Below are 22,882 nucleotides of genomic sequence, written 5' to 3'. Positions count from 1 at the left end.
TGTGATTCAATGGGAATTCTGATGTGATTCTGATGTGATTAATAGCAAGAACACCACCTGCATGCTGTTCTTGCCTTTAAAAGTTTAACCAGAATCCACAGGTGAGGAAACAGACAAATCCAGAAAGTGGAATATTTTATAAGACAATAACACTAGACTGTCCAAAATAATATAATGAAAAACCAAAAAGGCTGGGAGAACTGTTCTAGATAAAAATGGACCAAGGAGACATGACAGCCAAGTCAAATGCATGCTCCTTTATTGAACACTGGAACTGGAAGAGGGACAGCTAAAAAGACATGATAGGGACAACTGGGAACGTTTATATGTGAACTGTTTGATAATATTACTGACAATATTGAATTAACATTACTTTTCTGCATTGTGCTGTCTTGTGGTTTCATAAGAGAATATCCTTTTCCTTAGGACATGAAGAAATTAAGAGTAGCCATCAAGATGCCCACAGCTTTCAAATGGTTCCCAAAAATTGTGTGTGGCAGGGTGGGGAGGAGAGGGAGAACCAATGTGGCGAAGTGTTGCCAGCTGGTGAGTTGAGGTGAAGGGTACTGGACATTCATTGTCCTATTCTTTAAATTTTTTTCATATGTTTGAAAATGTTATAAATAAATACAATGTGAAGGACTGAAAGGAAGATGGCATGATGAACTGCGTCCAGTGCTGGTTAAGGCCAAGTAAATGGAGGACTGAGCATTAACATTGGATTTAACAATTTGTGGGTCATTGGTGACCTTGACGATCTGGACAGCAAAAGAGGCAGGCAAGGGCCAGATGGGAAAGAGCTGACTAGGCCTCACTTTGAGGACAATGGGAGTAAAATTAAGCACATCGGCATTTTAGTGCAATCAATCTGACAGTTTGGGAAAGGATGGCTGAGAAGGGGGAGAGTAGGAAAATGTCCGCACAGACTCTGCAAGTGTATCCTACCCCTAGAAAGGGTGGCGAGGGCCTGAAGAGAGAATGCAGCAGTAGGGATGCAAGGGGACAGGAAGGGATGGTTGCAAAGAGATTGCCGCCCAACTGCCTTAACGTAATGCCTGTTTGGGAGCAAAGGATGAAGGAGCTTAGATGCTGTCATTCACCAAAATACCACATGATAAGTTCCGTTTGGGACATGATGCATTTGAAAGCCTTCATGCATTGTGTCCTCCTCTGGGAAGAGCAGCAGATGGGACTCTGTAGGACCAACAGCCTGCCCGAGCACCCGCGAGTCATTCCCACACTGCACTGTGTGTCTCTGACATCTGCACCATGCTTAGGGTGCTGGGGGCCATGGCTCTGGGTGTGACAGTGACCTGAAGATGCTTTTGTTTGTAAAGTCTCCGAATCCTGGGAATCCCTCTCCCCAGAACACCTTCCAAGTCCTGCTGTCCCTGTGGACAGGTTTTCCCTAATGGTCCAGCCTTCAGCGACTGCTCTGGGGTCTGAAATGTCATTTTAATGCATATTCCTTGGGCCTGACATGGAAACCTGCTTTTTGGTGGTGTTATGTCCACGCATATCTGTTCCTGACTTCCCAACTAGGTGGTCAGCTCCTTGAATGAAGGGAACCCAGTTTATATCACAAAATATTCCCAGCCTTGCCCAGAATGGATAATCAATAAACTGGAAAGAAGAGGGAGATGGAGAGTGGGAGGAGGAGGAGGATGAAGGCCATCAGTTAACACTCTTCATACTCAAGATGCCCTAAAAGCTTGCTGTGTTGACTTCTAACCGTGGGGACCACTTCTCATTTCTATGGGGGTAGGAGTGGAGTTAGCTGGAGGCCATTGCTGTCAACCCCTCTAATTCCTGAGTTAGAAGCCCTGGTAGGAAGCCTCCCTGAAACAGCCCACAGTGCTCTCTCCTGAAGCTGTTTGCAGTAAGTGACTCACCCAATTAAGAGCATCTACATAACAAAGCCTCACCGGGCTGCAGAGGTCACGGAGACTGTGAAGTGTGTCTTTCGTGTATACTCTGGAGAAGGTTCACTAATTACCAGTCATTTCCACCCCTCAAGAGCCTGTCAGCCTTTGAGATGCAAGGGATAAAAGAATCCCCAAATTCCCACCCCACACCAATCACTTCTACCTCCCCAACCCACCCCTGCATTTCAAACCTGTGACTAATAAGTGCCAGCGATGGGTCTCTGCCCACCTGGCTCAGAGTGAGGAGGGAGGAAGGGAGAGGGAAGAGGTTGCCTCCACTAGGAGCATTTGTTAGTAAAAGGCAACTAGGAGGCTTGCATCATTGTCTCTGTTAAACAAGTAAGCAAACAAAACTTGTATTGTTTTTTTCTCAATGTATAAAAGTATGAATGTTTGTAGTAGAAACTACAGGTGAGCAAGAAAAGGTTAAAATCACCCACGACCCCACCCCCTAAGACGACCATCGGTCCCATAGACGCCCTTGCAGCCAGCTTTCTAGGTGATATGTATTTGCTGTGGGTGTGTGTGCACCCCTGCTCTTTCATAACCAGCTTTTTCCATTTAATGATATATCTTCAACATCTCTTCCCATGAGCACATGGAAAGAATGTTAGAGGTGTCAGGGATGCTTAACTGGGTTAGCAGAGAAGGTGTGCTTTGGTCATTAGAGCATGAGAGGGAGGCATTGCCAGGATTTCTGAAAGCTGAAGGAAGCTGTTGTGAGGCCACAGAGAGCCCTTACTTTTGGAACTTGAGCAAATGACTCTCTCTGTGAACCTCAGTTTTCTCATCTGTAAAATGGGGATTGTTGCGAGGATTAAGGGAGATCCTGGTTGTGAAAAAAATATACAGGCATTGAATGTTTTATTGCCCATTTTAATAAGCGTTCATTAATTAGTGCCTGCTTGTTACTTAGCTGTCTGCTAGTCTGTGTTGAGAGTATAAAGAAGGCATCTGGTTCAGCCCTGGAGGAGCTTAAGATCTAATTGGAAATTAAACACACACATATACACAAAAAGCTAAACAATAAGAATTTAAATAGCTAATAAAAGATATAATCAATTAGTAGATAATTAAGTGCCAGATCAGTGGCACAGACAGCAAGCACTCCAGGGATTCAGAGGTAGAAAGAACACGGGATAATAATAATAATGACCACTTTGAGCACTCTCTCTGTGCCAGGCACATGCATTGTCTCATTTAATTTACCCATCGACCATATGAAGTAGAGATCATTATTACATCCATTTGGCAGAAGAGAAAACTGAAACTTCAGAGAAGTGAAGAAGCTTGCCCCAGGTCACACATCTAGCAAGTGTGGTGCTGCTGTTCCTTGGACCCAAGCAGTCGTGCCCCAGAGACCACCACATGCTGAAGCACCATGCTCTACTCAGATGGAGGAAGGGGCAGGGCAGTGCTGTGTCCTGAGCTGGATGGTACAGGAGGGAGCCTCATGAGTACAGACGGGACAGAGAAGGGTGTGTTGGTGCAGGGGGAAGATTCCAGGCTGGCTGGATGGCTGGTCCTCAGGGACAGTGGAAAGCAAGTCTTGACAGTAAGACTGAAGGAGAGCGGCCAGGCATGGTGGCTCACACCTGTAATCCCAGCACTTTGGGAGGCCGAGGTGGGTGGATCATTTGAGGCCAGCAGTTCAAGACCAGCCTGGGCAACATGGTGAAACCCTATCTCTACCAAAAAAAACAAAAATTAGCCAGGCGTGGTGGTGGGTGCCTGTAATCCCAGATACTCAGGAGGCTGAGGCAGGAGAATCGCTTGAACCTGGGAGGCAGAGGTTGCAATGAGCTGAGATCATGCCACTACACTCCAGCCTGGGTGACAGAGTAGGTGACATTCCATCTCAAAAAAAAAGAAAAAAAAGATTGAAGGAGAGAAGCTAAGGCACATGAAATGCTTTTTGGCAGAAAATGGATTGTCCATGAGGGTTTGGAGCAATGTGGGATCCAATCAAAGCAGTGTTTGGGAAGGTAGGACTCCGGGAGGCTACCGTAGGAGGATTTCAGATGGGTGCTGAGGAGAACTGAGGTTGAGGCAGAAGCGTTTCGGGGAAGATGGAATGCCATCCTTCCTAAAAAGCCCTTATTCCCCTGCTTTTTATCTTTGTGACATTTTGGGTTAATCTACATTTGGTTCCCGTGACTGCCGGCCTCATTCTGGCATGTTTACTAACTCCTTTCACACCTGGGTTCTGCAGGAAGTAACTCATTTGCTCCTTCCATAAATGCTTGTGGATCTCCCATTTCAAAGGGAGAATCAGTCAACACAGTCTGGGTGCTAATTATGATTAAGGGGGAAAGAGGTCAAAGATGATGCTAGTGGTCAGAGCTGATCCCCACTAGATCCCCCCAATCCCTGCCCACAGCCTGGCAGACCCACCCTCCCAACACCAGCCAGCTCCCCGGGCCACTGTTGCCACTTCTCACTGCACACCCCCACCCCCGCTGAAGGGGCTGGTCGCCCTTTTCTTCTGAAGCAGCAGGGCAGGGAGACTGAGGACATGATAAAGCCTTTGGCTGTTCAAGTAAAACGTTGTGAATATGAGAATGTGGTCAAAGAGCTGGTAGGAGTCACTGCAGGGCAGCATGTTCAGTTACAAAGGTGGGGACTAAGAAAGTCAAATCCTTAAAAATGTATTTATATAACCTATATATTAATTTTTTTTGAGACAGAGTCTTGCTCCCCCAGGCTGGAGTACAGTGGTGCTGTCACAGGTCACTGCAGCCTCCATCTCCTGGGCTCAAGCTGTCCTCCCACCTCAGCCTCTTGAGTAGCTGGGACTACAGGCATGCACCACCGCTCCCAGCTAATTTTTTTTTTATTTTTTGTAGATATAGGGTCGCACTATGTCGCTCAAGCTGGTCTCAAACTCCTGACCTCAAGCGATTCTCCCACCTCAGCCTCCCAAAGTGCTCAGATAACAGTCGTGAGCCACCACACCTGGCCTAACCTATATTTATTGAATGCAGTTGATGCATATGGTGGACTATGTAGGGAATAAAAGTAAGATGACATCATTTGTGTCCTTATTAATGCCTTGATTAATAGAAAAGGTGAGGGGAAATGAAGGGAAAAAGTAGGGATAGAGACAGAAAAAGAAGAGAAAAGAAGAATAAACACTAAGCCCAGAGACATGAAGCATATTAGCCAAGGTCAAGGTTTGGGAAAGTGTAGTGCAGTGAGTAGGGAAAACCTACCTCTTCCCTGGTGCTCCCCCCATACTCACACAAGACCCCAAATGCTTCAGGCCAGGACTTTCCCAAGGAAATGTCCCCTGGAGATGTTTCTGTGCCATTGATTGCATTCCACAAACATTTTTGAGCACCCCAAGGTGCCAGTTTCTTAAGCTCTTAAGCTCTGCTAGGAAGAAGCAAAGTTGACTGTTTCCCAAGGCGATTGATCTTGACAGTGTCCTTTGATGCCTTAGACACCTTCATCAGATATATTGGGTGTCATCCAGGCTTGTGGGAGGGAAGGGCTAGAAGGGAAAAAATTCTGTACATTCTCAAACCAGATGGAGATAAAAATCATTTTCTCACCGGGCTTTGGTAAGAGGTAAGATAATGTTGTAAGCTACCTAGAATTGTGTCCAGGACACAGTAGGCACTCAGTAAAACCAAGTGTGATTCTCTCACTCAACGCTGACATGACTGCTTCTCTTTACTGCATTGATCAGTTTTTCAGCTGAAGTCGTTACCTGGTTGGGTTGGTATTCAGCCAGGCTGTTTGGTGCTGGGGTCCCACACAAGTACCCATCATAGGAACCCACAGACACAACTAAGAAGTAATCCCCATTGGACCTGTTTAGAAGCCACCTGAACAGCCAGGCTATGGCAAATCAGTTGACGTTGTTGGTTGTGAGTGACCAGAACTAGCTCTGATTAACTTAAGCAGAAAAGGAATGTATCAGAAGGATATCAGGAAGTTCACAGAATCAGTGGGAAGAGACTGGAGACCTACACTTGGGAAAAGGACAGGAACTGTCAGCAGCTGGGAAATGGAAATGCGGTTGGCTATGCTACCATACCAGCCAAGTTAGTCCACTGCCTGAGTGGCTGCCATGATCACAGTGAACATGACAGTGACTGTCCTCTCTGTCCCTCCTAGTCAATGCCATTGCATTGGGCTCACTGCTGCTACTGAGAAGAGTTTCCAAACTACCACAATCCTCTGCTCAACCCTTGAGTCTGAGACCCAGGTAGGGAGCATCCATTGGTAGAGGGCAGAGAGAAGGAGGATGTGGCCTCTTCCACTTCAGTAATCAGACGCAGGCCCTGCTTTCCAACAAGGAGAGGATTCAGATGTTAGGCAACCAAATGAGTAGGAAGAAATTAAATGTCCACCATGCAATACTTTACTGTAGCACTGAAGGTTAAAGGTATTACCACACTTGCCTCCAGGTGTCTTTTGGCCATTCTAAAATACCAAAGCCATGCCATAAGAATGTTTGCCTGGTTCTGAGGCTATTTCAAAAACTATACTTGAAGGCAAGTCTCTAATATAAGTTTCTAAAAACTGTTTTGGACCACTGTGATGGCATTTTTTTTTTTTTTTTTTTTTTTTGAGACGGAGGGTGGTATTTCTTGTTAAAGAAGGTGAAGAATATGTCTGGCTACAATTATAAAAATCCCCAATTTCACTGGCTTAAACGAATAGGGATTTTTCTAACAAAATAAAAGTTTTGGAGAAGGAGGATTGTTGGTGATGGCTCAGTGTCCCAATGACATCAGGATTAAGTCTCTTTCTTCTGTTTTCTAGGACTTTCCCTCATGGTCACAAGATGGCTACTACAGCTGTAGGTATTATGTCCAAGCTCACGCAAGGAAGGAGGGGAAAGGGAAGGGTCCAATCATAGGCAACATCCCCTTTGATCATGAAAATAGAGTGCTTCTCAACACTCACTTCCTGTTTTGCCACCCCTGTACTTCTACTTGTTCCTCATTTGCCAAAATAGGTTGCATGACCACCCAGCTACAGGGATGCAAGGGAAAGATGAAAACAGGATTGTCATGATTGGCCTATGCCAATCGCAAACCACTGCCTGGGCCTGGTACACTACTACAGTGTTCAAATGAGGAAGGTGGAGGGAGGTGGATATCGGATAATATATCTAAATTCTGGTATCAGATTTGACCATTGCAGGATTGGAAGTTAGACCACAAGCGTGGAGGACAAGGGCTTTCCAGGGAGAGGAGACAGAAGGAAAACACAGGGCATGTGGAGAGAACAAAGAAATTCAATTTGGCTGATGTGTAAGTAGCTGCACTTTTGGTAAACTAGCCTAGAGAAGTAAAATCACTAATTGCAAGGATATAGACATAAGAAATTTTATTAGCAAAAAAAACCTGGTAACAATCTATGTGCCCATTAATAGGGGAATGGTTGAATAGGTGTAGTATATACATCCTATGAAACATTATGTAGCTGGCTGGCATGGTGGCTCACGCCTGTAATCCTAACATTTTGGGAGGCTAAGGCAGGTGGATCCCTTGAGCTCAGGAGTTCAAGACCAGCTGAGGCAACATGGAAAAACCCCATCTCTACAAAAAATATAAAAATTAGCCAGGTGTGGTGGTGTGTACCTGTAGTCCCATCTACTTGAGAGGCTGAGGTGGGAGGATCGCTTGAGTCTGGAAGGTCAAGGCAGCAGTGAGCCGTGTTTGTGCCACTGCACTCCAGCCTGGGCAACAAAGTGAGACCCTGTCTAAAATACGTACATATATACATACATTAAAAAAAAATAATAAAATTACTATGTAGCTAAAAAATGAATATATTCATTCCATATCTATAGACCCATTTATTGTTAAGAATGAATGAGTAAGTTGCAGAGACCCCTAATATAATCCTTTTTGTATAAATAGGCAATAACACAATAGCTCCACATATATGAATACAGTTTATTATGAGCATGGAGCATGGTGAAAGACGTAGAAGTTATACCCCAGGTCCTTAACAATGGATGTCTTGGGAGACTTGGTGGGAAATGCAGAGGAGGTGAGGAAGATCGCTAATGTTTTTCTTTGTATATCTTTTGAGTGTTTTCCTGGTTCAGGTGAACGTGTGTTTCTTTCATAATTTTGGAATGCATCTTAAAGCTTTACAAAAGTAGTTTGGAAGTGGATTATGAAGAGTCAAGTGTTGCATTGTATGACAGGGAGCCACTGAAGAGTTTTGAGTAACGGAATGATGTGGTCAGGAAAACTAACCCAGCAGGAGTATGTATAATGGATTACAGGCAGGAGAGGTGGAGGATGGGCAGAACAATTAGAAGGTTCTTGTAGCAGCAGTTCAGTAAGAAACTAGTAAGAACTGAACTGTGATAGCAATAATATGTGAAGAAAGGAAGAGGAAAGGGGGTGCGGGCTAGAGCCTTGAGACATACATGCACAACACTGGGAGATGGTTGTGGGTGGCATGGTTTTCCATTAAATTGTGTCAACCAACACATTTTGCATCTTGAAACCCTGAATAAATGGCTGTAATCCATGCGTATTTCTCTTCTCCAACCTCCTCCAGCATCCCCTTATTTGACATTTACAATAAAGGCATTTAAAATAACGTATGTTTTCATGAGATTTGTATCGTCGCCTTCATTAAGTTGAGAACATCTTGGAATGTGAGACCATGGAGAATACTTACTGGTGGCCCCAAAAAGTGCAGTTTCATTCGTTCATCACAGTTGGTGGTTTATACAAATGCTCTTTCTTCATTTGTTCCTTGAAGGAACGGCCCTAGTCCCTACCCCCTGGGAGTTTACCATCCAGTGAAGGGGACAGACTCTCAACAGGAAATTCTATTATAAGTGAGGGTAACAGGAGGCGGGAGGATGCAGGAAAGTGATGTGTGAGCTGAGACCTGAAGGAAGAGTATGTGCAAGCCAGGTGAAGAGAAGGACAGGTCATTCCAGAGAGACAGAGAAGAGCAGGAGCAAAGCCCTTGAGGTGGGGAGTAGCATGGCACATTTGAGGAACTAAAAGGAAGCCTTGGGTAGCAGGAGTTCCGAGTGAGGGGGTGTGGAGGCAGACAAAGGCAGAAAGGCAACCTGGGGCAGGGCCAGTGTAGACCCGCCAGCCAGGGGAGGCAAGCGCAACTTGTTCTCAAGAACAATGGGAACCCGGATGCCTTTAAGCAGAAAAGAAACATGGTTGGATTTGCTTTTTAAAGAAAGCGCAGGCTGGCTTGGGCTGGGACTACAGGGAAACAGCAAGGAATGCTCAATGGTCCGGTTTTCCCATTAGGCTGGGAGCTGGCCAGGGGCCAAGATGACCCCACGCCACTTATACTGTTCTCCTCTGTGCAGATCCCCCTCCTGGTCTGCACCGGCTTCAGCTGCAAATAGTTGTGGTTAGCAGGCTGGTACTCCCCCATTAGAAAAGTAAAAGTCCCCCTCCCTCCAATACTCCCCCAGAGTAAGGAGTTGGCATGCCCCAGATCTGAAGGAAAGAAGGGATAAGGATGGGATGTGGGTGAGGCAAGGCAGATTTCTTCTCTCTGTGCCTCAATTTCTTTATCTATGAAATAGGGCATTCATGGTACCTACCTCAGAGAGTCGCTGTGGGCGAGGACATAATTCATACAAAATTTCTAAATGGCACCTGGCACAAAATGAACAATCAAAAGTGTTAGTTTTTGTTTTTGTTCTTCCTGAAAGATAGGTGGGACCCTATGAGCACGGACTATATTCCCGACTGTCCCAGAGGACGGCTGGTCACACCCGCAGAGAGAGCGTGAGGACCCCTGGGCCAGGCAGGTGTCAGGAGTACCAAATGACCTAAGTTTCAACAAATCTCACGTGCAAGTTTGGGCCTGGGATCCTAGTCTGCAGATGCTTCTGTTCCTATGACTTAAAAAGAGAGTACCCCCAGGTGAGGAAAAGGGAGCCGCCCTCTGCCCTCCCGCGAAACCCGGTTCAGCCTGAGGCCTCCGGGGTTGGGGGCGCGATGCGGGGGGGCCGTGGGCTGAGATCCAGCTCCGAGGCGGTGGGGGCGGAGCCTGGCCTGGAGCGGGCGGGCCCGCGCGGCGAAGGGGCGGGACCGGCGCGTCAGCCCGCAGCCCCACCCCCAGCGGAAGTGCCGCCGGGCCCGCCCCTCCCTCCCGAGGCCTGTTCCCCTCGCCCCTCCCTCGGCCCACTCTTCCTGGCTCAATTCGGCTCCCGGAGCTGGTTCTGCCAGGGCCCCAGCACCGGTCCAGAGAGGAGGCCCCGGGTCCGCGCGTCTGGCTCAGTCGGGCGGTGCTCTCTGTCCCTCTCACTCCCCAGCCGTCCCTTCCATTTCTCGGTTACCTGCGCGGCTGCAGGCGCCGCGGGGGACTGCACAGGTAAAGTCTCGGCAAGTGAGGGCGCACGTGTGGGCGCCTCCTGGGCCAAGCGGGCAGGGGAGAGGCCGACGGTACGTGCCTGGCTCTAAAAATATATATATATATATTTTTTACAGTGATTGTATTGACAGTGGGGGCTTGGGGAGGGCAGACACGGACGTCGGGAGCGCTGCAGGGCACTGGGGAGAGAGAGGGGCGGGCTGAAGCCCCCGGAGATTGGGGGCCGGTTCCTTTATGGCCCCACAGCTTGCGCAGGCTCCGTGGTGCGTGGGAGGTGGTGCGCCGTTTGGGTGGGGGCGGGTCCAGGCCGCGGCGTCGGGGAATTGTCCCCCACCCAGTCCCCGCGATGACTGGGTTTTGACAGCCTCCCCTCCCGAGCGCGCACATTCCCAGGTTTGCAGAATGAAAATCAATAAAATCGATGCAGTGGCAAAGAACGCGAAACATGTTGGGTTATTATTATTATTTGTGTTTGTTAAATTTGTTGTTTTTTTTAAAAAAAAAACTTTTTTCTTATAAAACGTGGTTTCAGCTTGGATAATGGCCTCAGAGAGGGATAAAAAACGCCCCCTGGTTTCCCAGCAGGGTCCGGGGGCCTGTCTTAGGTCCCAAGCCTCGAAAAACGTCACAGGGCGGCCGTGCGGGGTCCGGCGGCGGGAGAGAAGCCCCGGGACACGCTCGGTTTCCGGATACGGCTATTCGCCGCACCTCACCCTCTGCCCTTTAGGGAGATGGCCCCCCTCCACCGACATTTCCCCGGTTCACCACACGCACGCCCCGGGAACCGCGCCTCCTCCCCTCCCCCGCGCTCTCCCCGGCGCTTTAAATAATGATATTTGCATGCAGGGAGCGATTCATAAATATGTCAGGGCTGGTGAAATATAGGCAACATTTCAAACTTTCTATTTAAAAAACATGAATTATGGCCGCGGAAAATGTGTTCCCATTTAAAGGCGATACGAAGTATTTGGTGTCTCGTCCCCGGGCCCATCCATCACGCAGACAATAAAGAGAGTTTTTCGCCCTGACACCCGCGATTTATGGGCGCCCTTCTCTGCCCTCATCACTCACCCGCCGCAGCCGGCCTGGCGACAGGCCCCGCGGAGAGACGCGCGGCCGCCCCCGCGCGGGCTAGCGCGCGCACTTTGCGCCCTCGCTGGCCCCACAAGATCTCGGCTCCCAGAGGGAAGCACCCACTCCCAGCAGTTGGGGGATCGGTCTTGAGGGTCTGGGCAGCCAAGTGGGAGCGGAAACCACACTGGTCCTCCCACCCCGCGCAGCCTCTCAGGGCTGACGCCGAGCGCGCCGCGGCGGGGTTTTGCTAGTCTTTGCTGTGTCCTGGCCTCGCCGGCGCCGCGCCGGGAAGTTTGCAGGGCAGGCGGCAGGAAGTTATTTAAGCGCTGGCTCGAAGTGAGGACAGAGAAGTGGGCAGGGGGTTACCCAGGCCAATTCTCGGGCCATTCCGCCCCAAGGAACATGGAGCTGTCCCCAAGCTTTCTTGAGCCCCGCCGGGCGGACGCTTCTCGGCTAATCTTTCTGCAACTTTTACAAAGCTGCCTCCTCCCCAGTTTGATCTCTGCAAACACATCCTGGGCGTCCGCGGCAGCTTGGAAACTATTTTTACCGTCTGGGGCCGAGGAGTTGCATTGCAATAAGGAAGGCGAGGCGCCTTCTCTAGCGTTTCACCGCGGGCCAGGCTGGATCACCCAGTGGCCTCTTTGCCCCCTCGCCCCACCCTTCGCGCGCCCTCCAGAGCCCCCTTCGAATCTCTCTTGCTAACTTGCAGCGCTCTGGGGGTTCTCCGAGACACAGGCGCAGGAGGGAGCCTTCGTCGAGAAAAGTTCCGGCTACCTCTGTTGGGGAATTTGCTTTCATTTTTCACCGCGGGCTAACCTGGCCAGGCGGGTTCCCGAAGCACCGGCAGAGGTGGGGGCTGCCAGGCACTGCCAGGCAGCGAGAGGCCGCTCGACCTGGGGGCGCCGCTTGTCCAGCCTCACTCGGAGGCCAGACTTGCAGCCACCCGGGCACTAGAAGCCACCTCGAGTCCCGCGTTGAGCCGAGGTGTCGGCGTACACGCGAGCCGGGAGCGGTTTCTTGCAGGATGCCTGCAAGCTGGATTTATTCGGATAAATGCAGCGCAAACGACAGCCAGAGAAATCCCGTCGATTCTAAAAATGACAAGGTTGAATTTATTAGACTGAGAGTCATGTGTAAGTGCAGGAAGATGAAAATTATACAAACAGCTCCACGTCCAGTGTGAACACCACTGATCGCTTCCAGTTTCCAGGGCATGTAATTAACACATCTGAATATTTAGATCTAGAGAGAAATATAAAAATACTCTTAAATTCTCCGTGTGTGGACATATATTTCAGTTGAAAACATTCTAGAGCAAGTGTCCTTTACAGCCCCTGCTTGGGTGTCATCTGGGCTGGAGATAGAACTTATGTCCAAATAACCACCCAGAGAATATTATCTATAACCAGAGCGAGTCCCGCATCGCTGAGGATTACGGTATCTACAGATCTTTAAATATCTGCTTAGTGGCAGAGGTGAAATATATTTAAGAAAAGCAGGCGCGAAGATAACTGAGCCACTGTGTCCAAACAATATTTCTGGGCATGGAAATAAATTTCCTACAAGGTCGGCGGTGGAGAGTGCAGACAAATGGAGAGGCTTTCGGAAACCCTGTGTGGGGGCCTCCCGGTCCTGGACCCCATGCACCATGCAAGTTGAAGTGGGCTCTATTGGATGTCTGTGGCCTCGGACTGCGGCGTGACTGCTGCGAGAGGCTCGGCCCTGACGCCCAATACTGCAGCGCTCTGGGGGTCGTCCGAGATACTGGCGCGGAGAGCCTTCGCGGGGCACTGAACCCGACCTATCAGGTGGCAGGCCTGGGCTCCCCCGGGCAGCCCTTTTCTCACAGACACTTCAGCTACCCCTCAATCCTGGCTCCACCTGGCTCCGGCAGTGGCCGTTTGGGTCTACAGATGTGGAGGAACAGCGCAGAAAAAGGCGGGTCCGGCTCGATTCCGAGGCATCCCAAAGCAGGAAGCCGGAGGCCACTGGGAAGAAGGCCACGATTTTTGCGCCTTCTAGAAGCCAGGCCCCACCCAAACTCTTGGGACACTAAATTGAGGCCACAGAGGCAGTTATCTGGGTGTATTTACTTATATCAGGCACACACACACACACACAGTCACTACTAAGGCCCGGATGCCCCCGTGAGTCTTATCTACATATGTGAAAAGCCCGGGCAACGCCAACAGCGAGGTCGGCAACGTTGCAGCTGTGAAATTCCAAGGCCAAACACTAATTCCAGAATAGGACAACTGTCCACCAGTCTCTCTCCCTCTTCTTCCTCTTCACCCCTCCAAACCCACCCAACCCTTAAACAGGCGCAGAGCTTCTCAGAGCCCCTGCTCGGAAAGAGATTATAGAGGACTTTGCCATGAGTTTCTGGGAACTGCACACTCCTGGGGCAACCCTGCCGCGGGAGAACTAACCCCGGCCTTGAGAACGTCCTACTCCAGGCAGTGTGGCTGCGCACGAAAGGTTTATACGGCACACCGAGAAGAGGGAGCCAGAATGGGAAATACTCCCTGGCAAGTAAGAAAAGGGAAAAGGAAATGAAGGAAAGAGATGGGGGAGCCCAGAAAGACGCGGGAGGGAAAATAAAAAGGGAGGAAGAAAAGAAATGAGAGCCAGGAGAGGCGCGCGAGGAGAGCGCAGGCCGTGGCGAGAACCCGGGACAAGGCCGGGCCGCGGCTCCTGCACGCCAGGCTTCTCCCCTGCCCCGAGCAGCGGCGAGGGCCACACGGGAACTGTCCCCTACTGGCCCCGCGAATCTGGGCCTTGCTCCCAGTCTGGTGGGGCGGACCTGGGTGCAGAGGCCTCCGCGCGCGCTTTCTCTCCCCGCTCCCAAGGACCGCGAGGCGGAGCAGGACTGGGGTGGGGAGGCCCCCGGGGGTGCGCGCCAGTCCGGGACTCTTTGGGTGCTCTGGGCCAGGCTTTCCAGCTTGCCGGGCCTGACCTGTCAGGCGGATTATCTTCGAGGGAGATTAATAGGGGAGGCGGGCTGCAATAATAATCGTTTTGTTTGATGTGACAACTCTGATAGGCGTTGATTTACTTACAAACTGATAGGCTTTTAATTGAGCGCCTCCGCCGAGCCCGAGATGAAAGGGAAGCGGCGGTGAAAGGCGGCCCGCCTGCCCTCCGGCCTCAATACTGATTAGCCATCTCGACAGTGAACAGTTCAAGGCATTTTCAAACTTTTTTCCTCAGCTCTTTCCCCTTCCTTCTCTTCCTCCCACCCTCTCCTCCAATATCTGCCTTGCCCACTCCTTTTTTAGAGAAAACAAATTATTTCCATTGTGTGCAAATAAAATCCGCAGGACATCCACGCCAACTGCTGCTGGGGGTTGGAGGCTTTAGGCCTGGCGCAGAGTAATTAATGACCCCCACCCCTGGGCCCGCGCAGCCTTCGGGGGTTTGGCCTCCTGCGCGAGCGTGCGCAGGCTCGGACGCTGGCGCCTCCCAAAAGCCCCGGGCGCGCAGGCCCCCAGGCGCCCCCATGCGCTCGGACCCTCGGAGTGGAGTTTTGAGAAAAGCGAACGCACGCTGGCCACGATCCGCACCCACGCAGCACAGCGCAGCCCCACGAGCGTGTGCGGCCACACCGGGGGACGCGGGAGCCACTCCACGGCTCCCCCAGGCTTCAGGTGCTGAGGCTGCCTCCCCTGAGCCGCCGGCGTAATAAGCTGCTGGAATTAGAGGAGAGGGGGAAGAGTTGAGTCTGGAGGCTGGGGAGGGACGCCCTTGGCTGCGTCACCCGCAGCCCTGCCGCAGCCCCCAGAATTTCAGTGCCCGGGCCTCGCGGGGAGGCCGCGGCGATAGCGGCCCAAAGGTGGGCTCGCGGCGTTAGGAGCACTACCATTGGTTGGGTCGACACCTAGACGGCCGCGCACTCAATGACCAGGCACACATGGACACACCCGAAGGATAAGAGTGCTTCACAGACGCGCTGCCCCGCAGAGACAGCGTAGGACTGTCCTGCCCTCCGAAACGCGCAACTGGGACTCGCTCCCTAGAGACCAGACAACCGCCTCCCTCAGCGTGGGGCCTCGCCACCCGCTCGCCGACTCACCTTCCTCAGATGTCGCACGGACACTACAACCCCCCTTGAATGCAGGTGTGCTCTTACACATACACTGACAAACACCAGCCCCAAGCACACACCGCCTCAGTCCCCTCTTCTCTCCAAATGAGCTTTCAGTCAAGTTACCATCTCATAAAGTTTACCCACCCAAAGAATCAAGGGATAGAATCCAAACGCAGAAAAAGAATGCCTAGGAGCAAATTCTAAAACTCACCCCGGAAAGTTCTCGGTACCCGTGCGGAGTGGGAGACAGAGAAAGAAGCGGGGGAGGGGAGTGAGGTGGGGGAGGGGAGTGAGATGGGCCAAGAGGAGAGGGCGAGCACGCCGAGGGCAGGTTCCAGACCCGACCCCCGCGCGCACCCGGCTCAGCCCCAGGTGCGCGCCGGTCGAAACCGGGTCTCCAGACTCGGCCCCCGCCCCCCACGCGGGCACAGACTGGCTCCCGACTCCCAGAGCTCCCAGGCCCACCATTTATCAAAAGGACTTGACAACAAAAGAAGAGCCGGGGCGGAAAAGCGGAGGAGGGGAGATTCAAAGTCTTCCAAGTCGTTCCGAGGAAGGGGGTGTGTCCTCCTCCCCACCCACCCCCTGTAATTTCTGCGAGTTTCTGGAGGAGACCCTCGAACCCGCTCCGGACGCTATCAGAGTCCCGATAACTCACGCAGCGCCACAGGCATGCATACACACTGGGCACCCAGGTCCAGGTACCCGGTGGCACGCACAGCCCTTCCCCTTTTCTTCCCAAACAACCCGAGTGACGGTGCAAATCGAGGGGAACGCTGCAGTCTCGCTCCGCTTCCCTGGAAAAACCCGCGTTCCCACAGGCAGCCGCCCCCTCCCTCTCTCGCTCCTTCCCTCGGCGTCCCAGCGCAGGTCGTTCCGACTCGGCGTTCCAATAAATTTGAGAGAGCAGCTCCGAGTGACCCTGGCTCCCCAGCCTGCGGGAATGGCGGCAGGTGGGAGAAGGTCGGGGAGGGGGCTTGAGTGAGCCTGAGATGTTTCTTCCCCCATACACCCATGGCCAGGCCTCTTCTTCGTAGCCTCTCAGCCCTGCTTACGACCCGAGGGGGTCAAAGAATTGAGGCGAGGTTTACCCCACCATTGACCTCCAGGACTCGAGGTTCCTTGGTGGTGTGGCTCTTAGAAGTCTCCGAGTTTGGGGTTAGGGAACTACGGAGGGTGGCAGCCTGACCTCCGCACGCTACACGCCCCGCGGGGACTCGCGGCGGCGGGGTGGGGTGAGGGGAAATCTCCCATGTTAGACATTGCCGCCGCTGGTCTCGGGTACCCGGAGCCGCGCCCGAACTCCGCGACCCCAACAGACCGAAGCCCCCAGAGGTGGAAGGGCGTCTCTCCGACACCGAGAGGGCAGGCGCACACTCCAGGCCTGGGCGCCCCTCTCGGCGCCCTGGGCGCACCTGCGCACTTTACTCTCGCTATTCATTTTCCTGACACCGTGCGCCTCTTTCCTCTCTTTCATTCTTTTTCTTAGAGCCCCCACCACACCCCACCGCCATCCCAAGAGGCCGCTCCTCTTTTCCCCTCCTCCAGTTCCCTCTCGATCTCCTCCTTCCTCTCCGTCTCTCTCTCCCTCTCTCTTTTTCCCTTCAAGTCGCACCCGCCTTGTAATCAGCAACAAAAGCTGACATAAATCACGGGAGGATTGACAAGCGCTGACAAATAACTGATTGATTGCGGTCGAGAAACATTGACAATTGATGGAGGGGTGGAGATGCCCAAAGAAGTGGGGGAGGGAGGAAAAGAGGGTGGAAGGGGAGAGTAAGAATGGGGGGTTGGGGGGAGAGATTGAGTGTGAAACAGAGGAAACATGTGACCCCCGCTGCTGCCCCAATCTACGCGTCCCCGGGCGTCACGTGGCCGAGAAGGGCGGAGAGCCCAGCGCTCCTCGCGGTGTTGAGCCGCCGCCGCTGCGACTGCCCATCTAGCTTCTGGTTTCTCCGCCGCGGAATCTGAGGAAATCAGAGCGGGCGGGCGGGCTTCTTCCAGCTCCGGCTCCCCACCTTGCCTTCTTACCCTGGTGGCTGCGCTGCGCCGCGCGGGATCTCGATTACTGCGAAGGAAAAAACACTGGGTGTGCAGGTTCCCTTCGCCCCTGGAGTTGACAGTCCAGCCGGTGTCCACACTCCCACCGGTGCTCTTTCTGGACACCCCCGCAGTCTATTCCTCACGCGCACCCGCCTCCAAAAGAAGGTTTCAGTTTATTTTCGAGCTGGGGAAAGGAAGAACGACGAGGAGGAAAAAAGAGGGAGGCGGCGGATGGCAAACGTAGAATAAATGTCCATCTCGTCCTCGGAGCGAAATCGAGGGAGGAGACACACAGGGAGGCGGCGAAGAGGGAGCTGCCCATTAAAACCAGCTCTGAGAGTCCTGGCGGCGGCGGCGGCGGCGGCGGCGCGGGACGCGTCACATCCCCTTGACCCTCCAATCACCTCGGGCTCCCATTTGATTGGAAGGCGGCAAAGGCTTTAATCTCCCCCTTGGTGCAGCTGCTTTTGAAGTGAGTTTCCTCGCCAGAGCCCCGGCTGGACACGCAGCGGCTCACATCGCAGAGCGCAGCGCCGGCGCGGGGCCGCGAAAACGCAGCGCAGGGGAGCAGCCCGAGGCGGACACCGCGAGCCGCCCGGCACTCCCGCAGTCCAGCCGGCTCCTCTAGCCCGGCCACGGCTCCGCTGCGGGCCACCCAGGATTACTCGCGTCTGGTTCCAGGAGCCCAGAAGGCGCGCTGGGCGCCCGTGGCCGCCGCGCCAGCTCCTCCTCCTCCCGCTGCTGCTGCTCCCCGGGCGAGCGCGCAGCCCCGAGCCCGCCCCGCGCCTCCCGGAGCCCTCCCCCCCGCTGCTCCCATGCGCGCGGGTGGGTCATGAGCACAGCGCCCTCGCTTTCTGCCCTAAGAAGCAGTAAGCACAGCGGCGGCGGCGGCGGTGCAGACCCTGCCTGGACCAGCGCGCTCTCTGGAAATAGCTCCGGCCCCGGCCCAGGCTCGTCCCCGGCCGGCAGCACCAAGCCTTTTGTGCACGCCGTGCCCCCCTCTGACCCCCTGCGCCAGGCCAACCGCCTGCCAATCAAGGTGCTGAAGATGCTGACGGCACGAACTGGCCACATTTTGCACCCCGAGTACCTGCAGCCCCTGCCTTCCACGCCCGTCAGCCCCATCGAGGTAAGGACCCTCTCTCTGGATCGCACTGGGACCACTACCCTGGCTGCCACCCTAGGGCTTTCTTTTTCTCGGGATCTGGGCGGAGGTGGGGGGGTCGGTGTGATTCAGCTCCCGAATGGGGGAAGAGGCTACTGCTTCCGTACCTCAAAACTAGGGCGGAAAAGGGGGAGGAAGTGGAATGGGGCGTGAATGCTAGGGAGCAAGGCTGCCAATACTTGTTTCTCCTTTTGATATGAAAGCCCCTACCCCGACCCAGGCCCCTTCACTCGGCACCGAAGGCAGGCGGAGGTCTGAAATACGGTTCCAAAGTCGCCGTCCTTCGGATCCCCAGAAGCCAGTGTGTGCACACAGCCTCTGAGGCGCCAGCCGCCCGAGCCCTTACTCTGAAGAATTAAGGAGTGTTTGTGGGGAGGGGGTACAGTTCTGGGTCTGGGAACCGAAAACCAAAACATTTTGCTTTTCAAAAATCTAGTTAGCGCTGAGAGAGGGCAGGAAAGATGCTGCTGGGAGTGGTGGTTGGGCGGGGGGAGCAATCTGCTGCCTTTCCCAAGGGCGAGAATGTTTGTGAGTGGGTGTTGAAGAGGGGGTGCCGCCTAGAATTACGCCTCAGGGCTGGGAGGATCTTCGTGGGCTGTTGCGGAGAGGCATTTAAACCTCAGAAGCCAGGATTCTAAAGGGTTTCCACTTCTTTCTCTGTGTGACCCTCCCCCCCATCGTCTGACCCCGCAGCTCGATGCCAAGAAGAGCCCGCTGGCGCTGTTGGCGCAAACATGTTCGCAGATCGGGAAGCCCGACCCCTCGCCCTCCTCCAAACTCTCCTCGGTTGCCTCCAACGGGGGCGGCGCGGGCGGTGCCGGCGGCGGCGCTGCGGGCGACAAGGACACCAAATCGGGCCCCCTGAAGCTGAGCGATATCGGCGTGGAAGACAAGTCGAGTTTCAAGCCGTACTCCAAACCTGGCTCGGATAAGAAGGAGCCGGGAGGCGGCGGTGGAGGCGGTGGCGGTGGCGGGGGCGGCGGCGGGGGTGTTTCGTCGGAGAAGTCGGGATTCCGGGTACCGAGCGCCACCTGCCAGCCATTCACGCCCAGGACAGGCAGCCCGAGCTCCAGCGCCTCGGCCTGCTCGCCGGGAGGTATGCTGTCCTCGGCCGGGGGTGCCCCGGAGGGCAAGGACGACAAGAAAGACACCGACGTGGGCGGCGGCGGCAAGGGCACCGGGGGCGCCTCGGCCGAAGGGGGACCCACGGGGCTGGCACACGGCCGGATTAGTTGCGGCGGCGGGATTAATGTGGATGTGAACCAGCATCCGGATGGGGGCCCGGGAGGCAAGGCTCTGGGCTCGGACTGCGGCGGTTCATCGGGCTCCAGCTCCGGCTCCGGCCCCAGCGCGCCCACCTCCTCTTCAGTGCTGGGCTCTGGGCTGGTGGCTCCCGTGTCACCCTACAAACCGGGCCAGACAGTGTTCCCTCTGCCTCCCGCGGGCATGACCTACCCAGGCAGCCTGGCCGGTGCCTACGCCGGCTACCCGCCCCAGTTCCTGCCACACGGCGTGGCACTTGACCCCACCAAGCCAGGCAGCCTGGTGGGGGCGCAGCTGGCGGCGGCCGCGGCCGGGTCTCTGGGCTGCAGTAAGCCGGCCGGCTCCAGCCCCTTGGCCGGAGCGTCTCCGCCGTCCGTGATGACAGCCAGTTTGTGCCGGGACCCGTACTGCCTCAGCTACCACTGCGCTAGTCACCTGGCAGGGGCGGCGGCCGCCAGCGCTTCTTGCGCACATGATCCGGCCGCTGCGGCCGCGGCGCTGAAGTCCGGATACCCGCTGGTGTACCCCACGCACCCGCTGCACGGTGTGCACTCCTCGCTAACGGCCGCCGCGGCTGCTGGTGCCACACCGCCCTCCCTGGCCGGCCACCCTCTCTACCCCTACGGCTTTATGCTCCCTAACGACCCGCTCCCCCACATCTGCAATTGGGTGTCGGCCAACGGGCCGTGCGACAAGCGCTTCGCCACGTCCGAAGAGCTGCTGAGCCACTTGCGGACCCATACTGCATTCCCCGGGACAGACAAACTGCTGTCGGGCTACCCCAGCTCGTCATCTCTGGCCAGCGCCGCCGCGGCCGCCATGGCTTGCCACATGCACATCCCCACCTCGGGCGCACCAGGCAGCCCTGGGACGCTGGCGCTGCGCAGCCCCCACCACGCGCTGGGACTCAGCAGCCGCTACCACCCCTATTCCAAGAGCCCGCTTCCCACGCCTGGCGCCCCCGTGCCGGTGCCCGCCGCCACCGGACCCTACTACTCCCCCTACGCCCTCTACGGACAGAGACTGACCACCGCCTCGGCGCTGGGGTATCAGTGAGGGCGGCCGGGAGGGCGAGCGAGGGAGAGGAAGGATGGGGGAGGGGAGGAGCCCAGGGAGGGGCGGGATCACGGCCCAGGTTGCTGACACCCGCGCGTGGGGAGGACTCGGGCCACGAAAGGAAAGAAATATATACCGTATCTATCTACCCGACAGCAGCGACCGAGACCCAGTGGGACACTCCCCTTCTCCCCACTCTCACCTCCCCACCCAAACTTTATAAAAGTTGAAAAAATACCATTTGACTTTTTATAGAAAAAAGGAAAAAATAATTGAGAAAGTGTTCATCTGAGGACTGCATCGGTGGACACTGGTATTTATTTATGTTAGCTCCAAGCGGACCCGTGGTTCAAAAGTGCATTATTTAGTTTGAGCTCTGTAGGTAAAGAGGAGGGAAAAAATTTAAAACTTGAGGGTAAAAATGTGGAAAACAAACCCTCCCATCCCTTGTAGATTATAAATAAAAGCAAAACCGCCACAGAACTAGAGGTCTTCTCTTTAATGTTACTTTAAAATTGCTATGATTGTATTGTACGTTATTTAATGTCTGATTGAAACAGAAATTTACATGCATGTTTGTTACAAAAAATGAAAAAAAGTCACAATTTGTCAGCTCTGATTTCAAATTGCAATTATTTTTAAGGTGTATACCATCGAAGAGAATGGGTATTTTTTTGTATGTATTCTGGAAGAAAACAACAAAAAGAAAAAGAAAAAATTCTATTCCAAAACCTCATTTGCCTTATTTTGTTCTTTAAAAGGAACACTTAACTATTTTTAATTTTTAAGTCCACCCGCTGAGAAGGGGACAAGGTTTACGTCATGTACTAAAATAATAGACAATGTATCGCTTTAAAGATTAAAATTCCGTATATTTGATGTATTAAAGGGTTTTACTTCTTCTTATCTTTTTTATTTTGGTTAAAGAGAGCATGGCAGTTTCGGCCGCAGTGGGTTCCGGGGCCTCACTGCTACTCCTTCTTCCCGGGACCGTGGCCGAATTTCTGATCCCTTTGTTGTGATTTTCTGGGAGGCAAAGGCGTCGGAAGGGGCGACCAGCCGCGAAGTTGGCCTTGGGGAACATATTTTTAGAGGATATTTCACCATTTGGAAAGATAGTGTCCTCCGCTAGCTATCATTTCGTTTTTATTTCAATTTTCTCTTGGCAGCTGGCTTGTTAAAAGTGAAAGGGGGTGTGTGGCGGGGGACAGGGTTTTTGTTAAATTTCCCTCCTGAGCTTTTTGGGCGTTTGGGTTTCGTTTTGTGCAGAGTGGAGCAGGCCGAGACTCGCCAGCTGGGCCTGGGCCGGGGCCTCGGGGACGTGGGGCAGCGCGCTGCCCCTGCGTTGGCTTCCAAGCCTCCCCTGCCCGCGGCAGGCAAGCCGAATAGACTGGGAGGCGGAGCGGCGCTTGGGGAACCTGTGTCCCGGGCCTGTAGAGAGTACGCAGGGACCCTCTGGTCCCTAGGGGAGAGTGCGTCCTCTTTTCTTTTCTTCTGGCTTCCCAGGGCCTTCTAAACGCTCCCCCCAACCCTCGCCCTCACCCCCACCCCCACCCGCCGGCTCCTTCCTCCCTCCAGAGTCGGGACCCGGGGCTGGCCGGCGCCACTGCTGCTTTTCCCCGTCCGGGTGGCTCTGCGGCCGGCGCTCTATTCCAGTCCGCGCCGCAGGAGAGCGCGCCCGGCCAGGGACCCGGAAAGCCCCTCCAAGTGCGGCCCCACGAGCGTCCCGGCGCCCAAGCCCGGCCTCTCTGGGGCTACCAGGTGGGCACCCAGGGCTCCGCTCTGCAGAAGCGCGACGGGAGTCTGGGTCCAGGCGCAGCTCCCTGTGGCGCGGGCCGCTGTCTTCTCCCCAGCTGGGGCCTCAGGACAGAGCTGCCCAAAGCGCCGAAGGAAGCACGCAGAAAAAAGTCCCAGTCCCTTTGAGGGGTAGGG

At 54.0% G+C, this 22,882-nt stretch overlaps 1 protein-coding gene and 1 long non-coding RNA gene across 2 annotated transcripts; one reads left to right on the top strand and one right to left on the bottom strand.

Annotated features, from left to right (window-relative positions):
* Nucleotides 1-8,339: 8,339 nt before the first annotated feature.
* On the bottom strand, nucleotides 8,340-10,512 carry LOC131382997 (uncharacterized). The gene is made up of 3 exons (XR_009212645.1): nucleotides 10,225-10,512; nucleotides 9,484-9,538; nucleotides 8,340-9,376 (listed from the first exon to the last, which is right to left on the bottom strand). It is a non-coding gene; the product is annotated as an uncharacterized LOC131382997 (long non-coding RNA).
* Nucleotides 10,513-17,878: 7,366 nt separating this feature from the next.
* ZNF503 (zinc finger protein 503) lies at nucleotides 17,879-21,852 on the top strand. The gene is made up of 2 exons (XM_032140769.2): nucleotides 17,879-18,595; nucleotides 19,325-21,852. The coding sequence occupies exons 1-2, from the start codon at nucleotides 18,299-18,301 to the stop codon at nucleotides 20,948-20,950; spliced, it is 1,923 nt and encodes a 640-aa protein (XP_031996660.1). The 5' UTR covers nucleotides 17,879-18,298; the 3' UTR covers nucleotides 20,951-21,852.
* Nucleotides 21,853-22,882: the final 1,030 nt, after the last annotated feature.

Source organism: Hylobates moloch, unplaced genomic scaffold (genome assembly GCF_009828535.3).
Source record: "Hylobates moloch isolate HMO894 unplaced genomic scaffold, HMol_V3 SCAFFOLD_3, whole genome shotgun sequence".
Taxonomy (NCBI): Eukaryota; Metazoa; Chordata; class Mammalia; order Primates; family Hylobatidae; genus Hylobates; species Hylobates moloch.
Note: the sequence above shows the minus strand (reverse complement) of the source record. Positions and strands in the feature narration are given on the sequence as shown.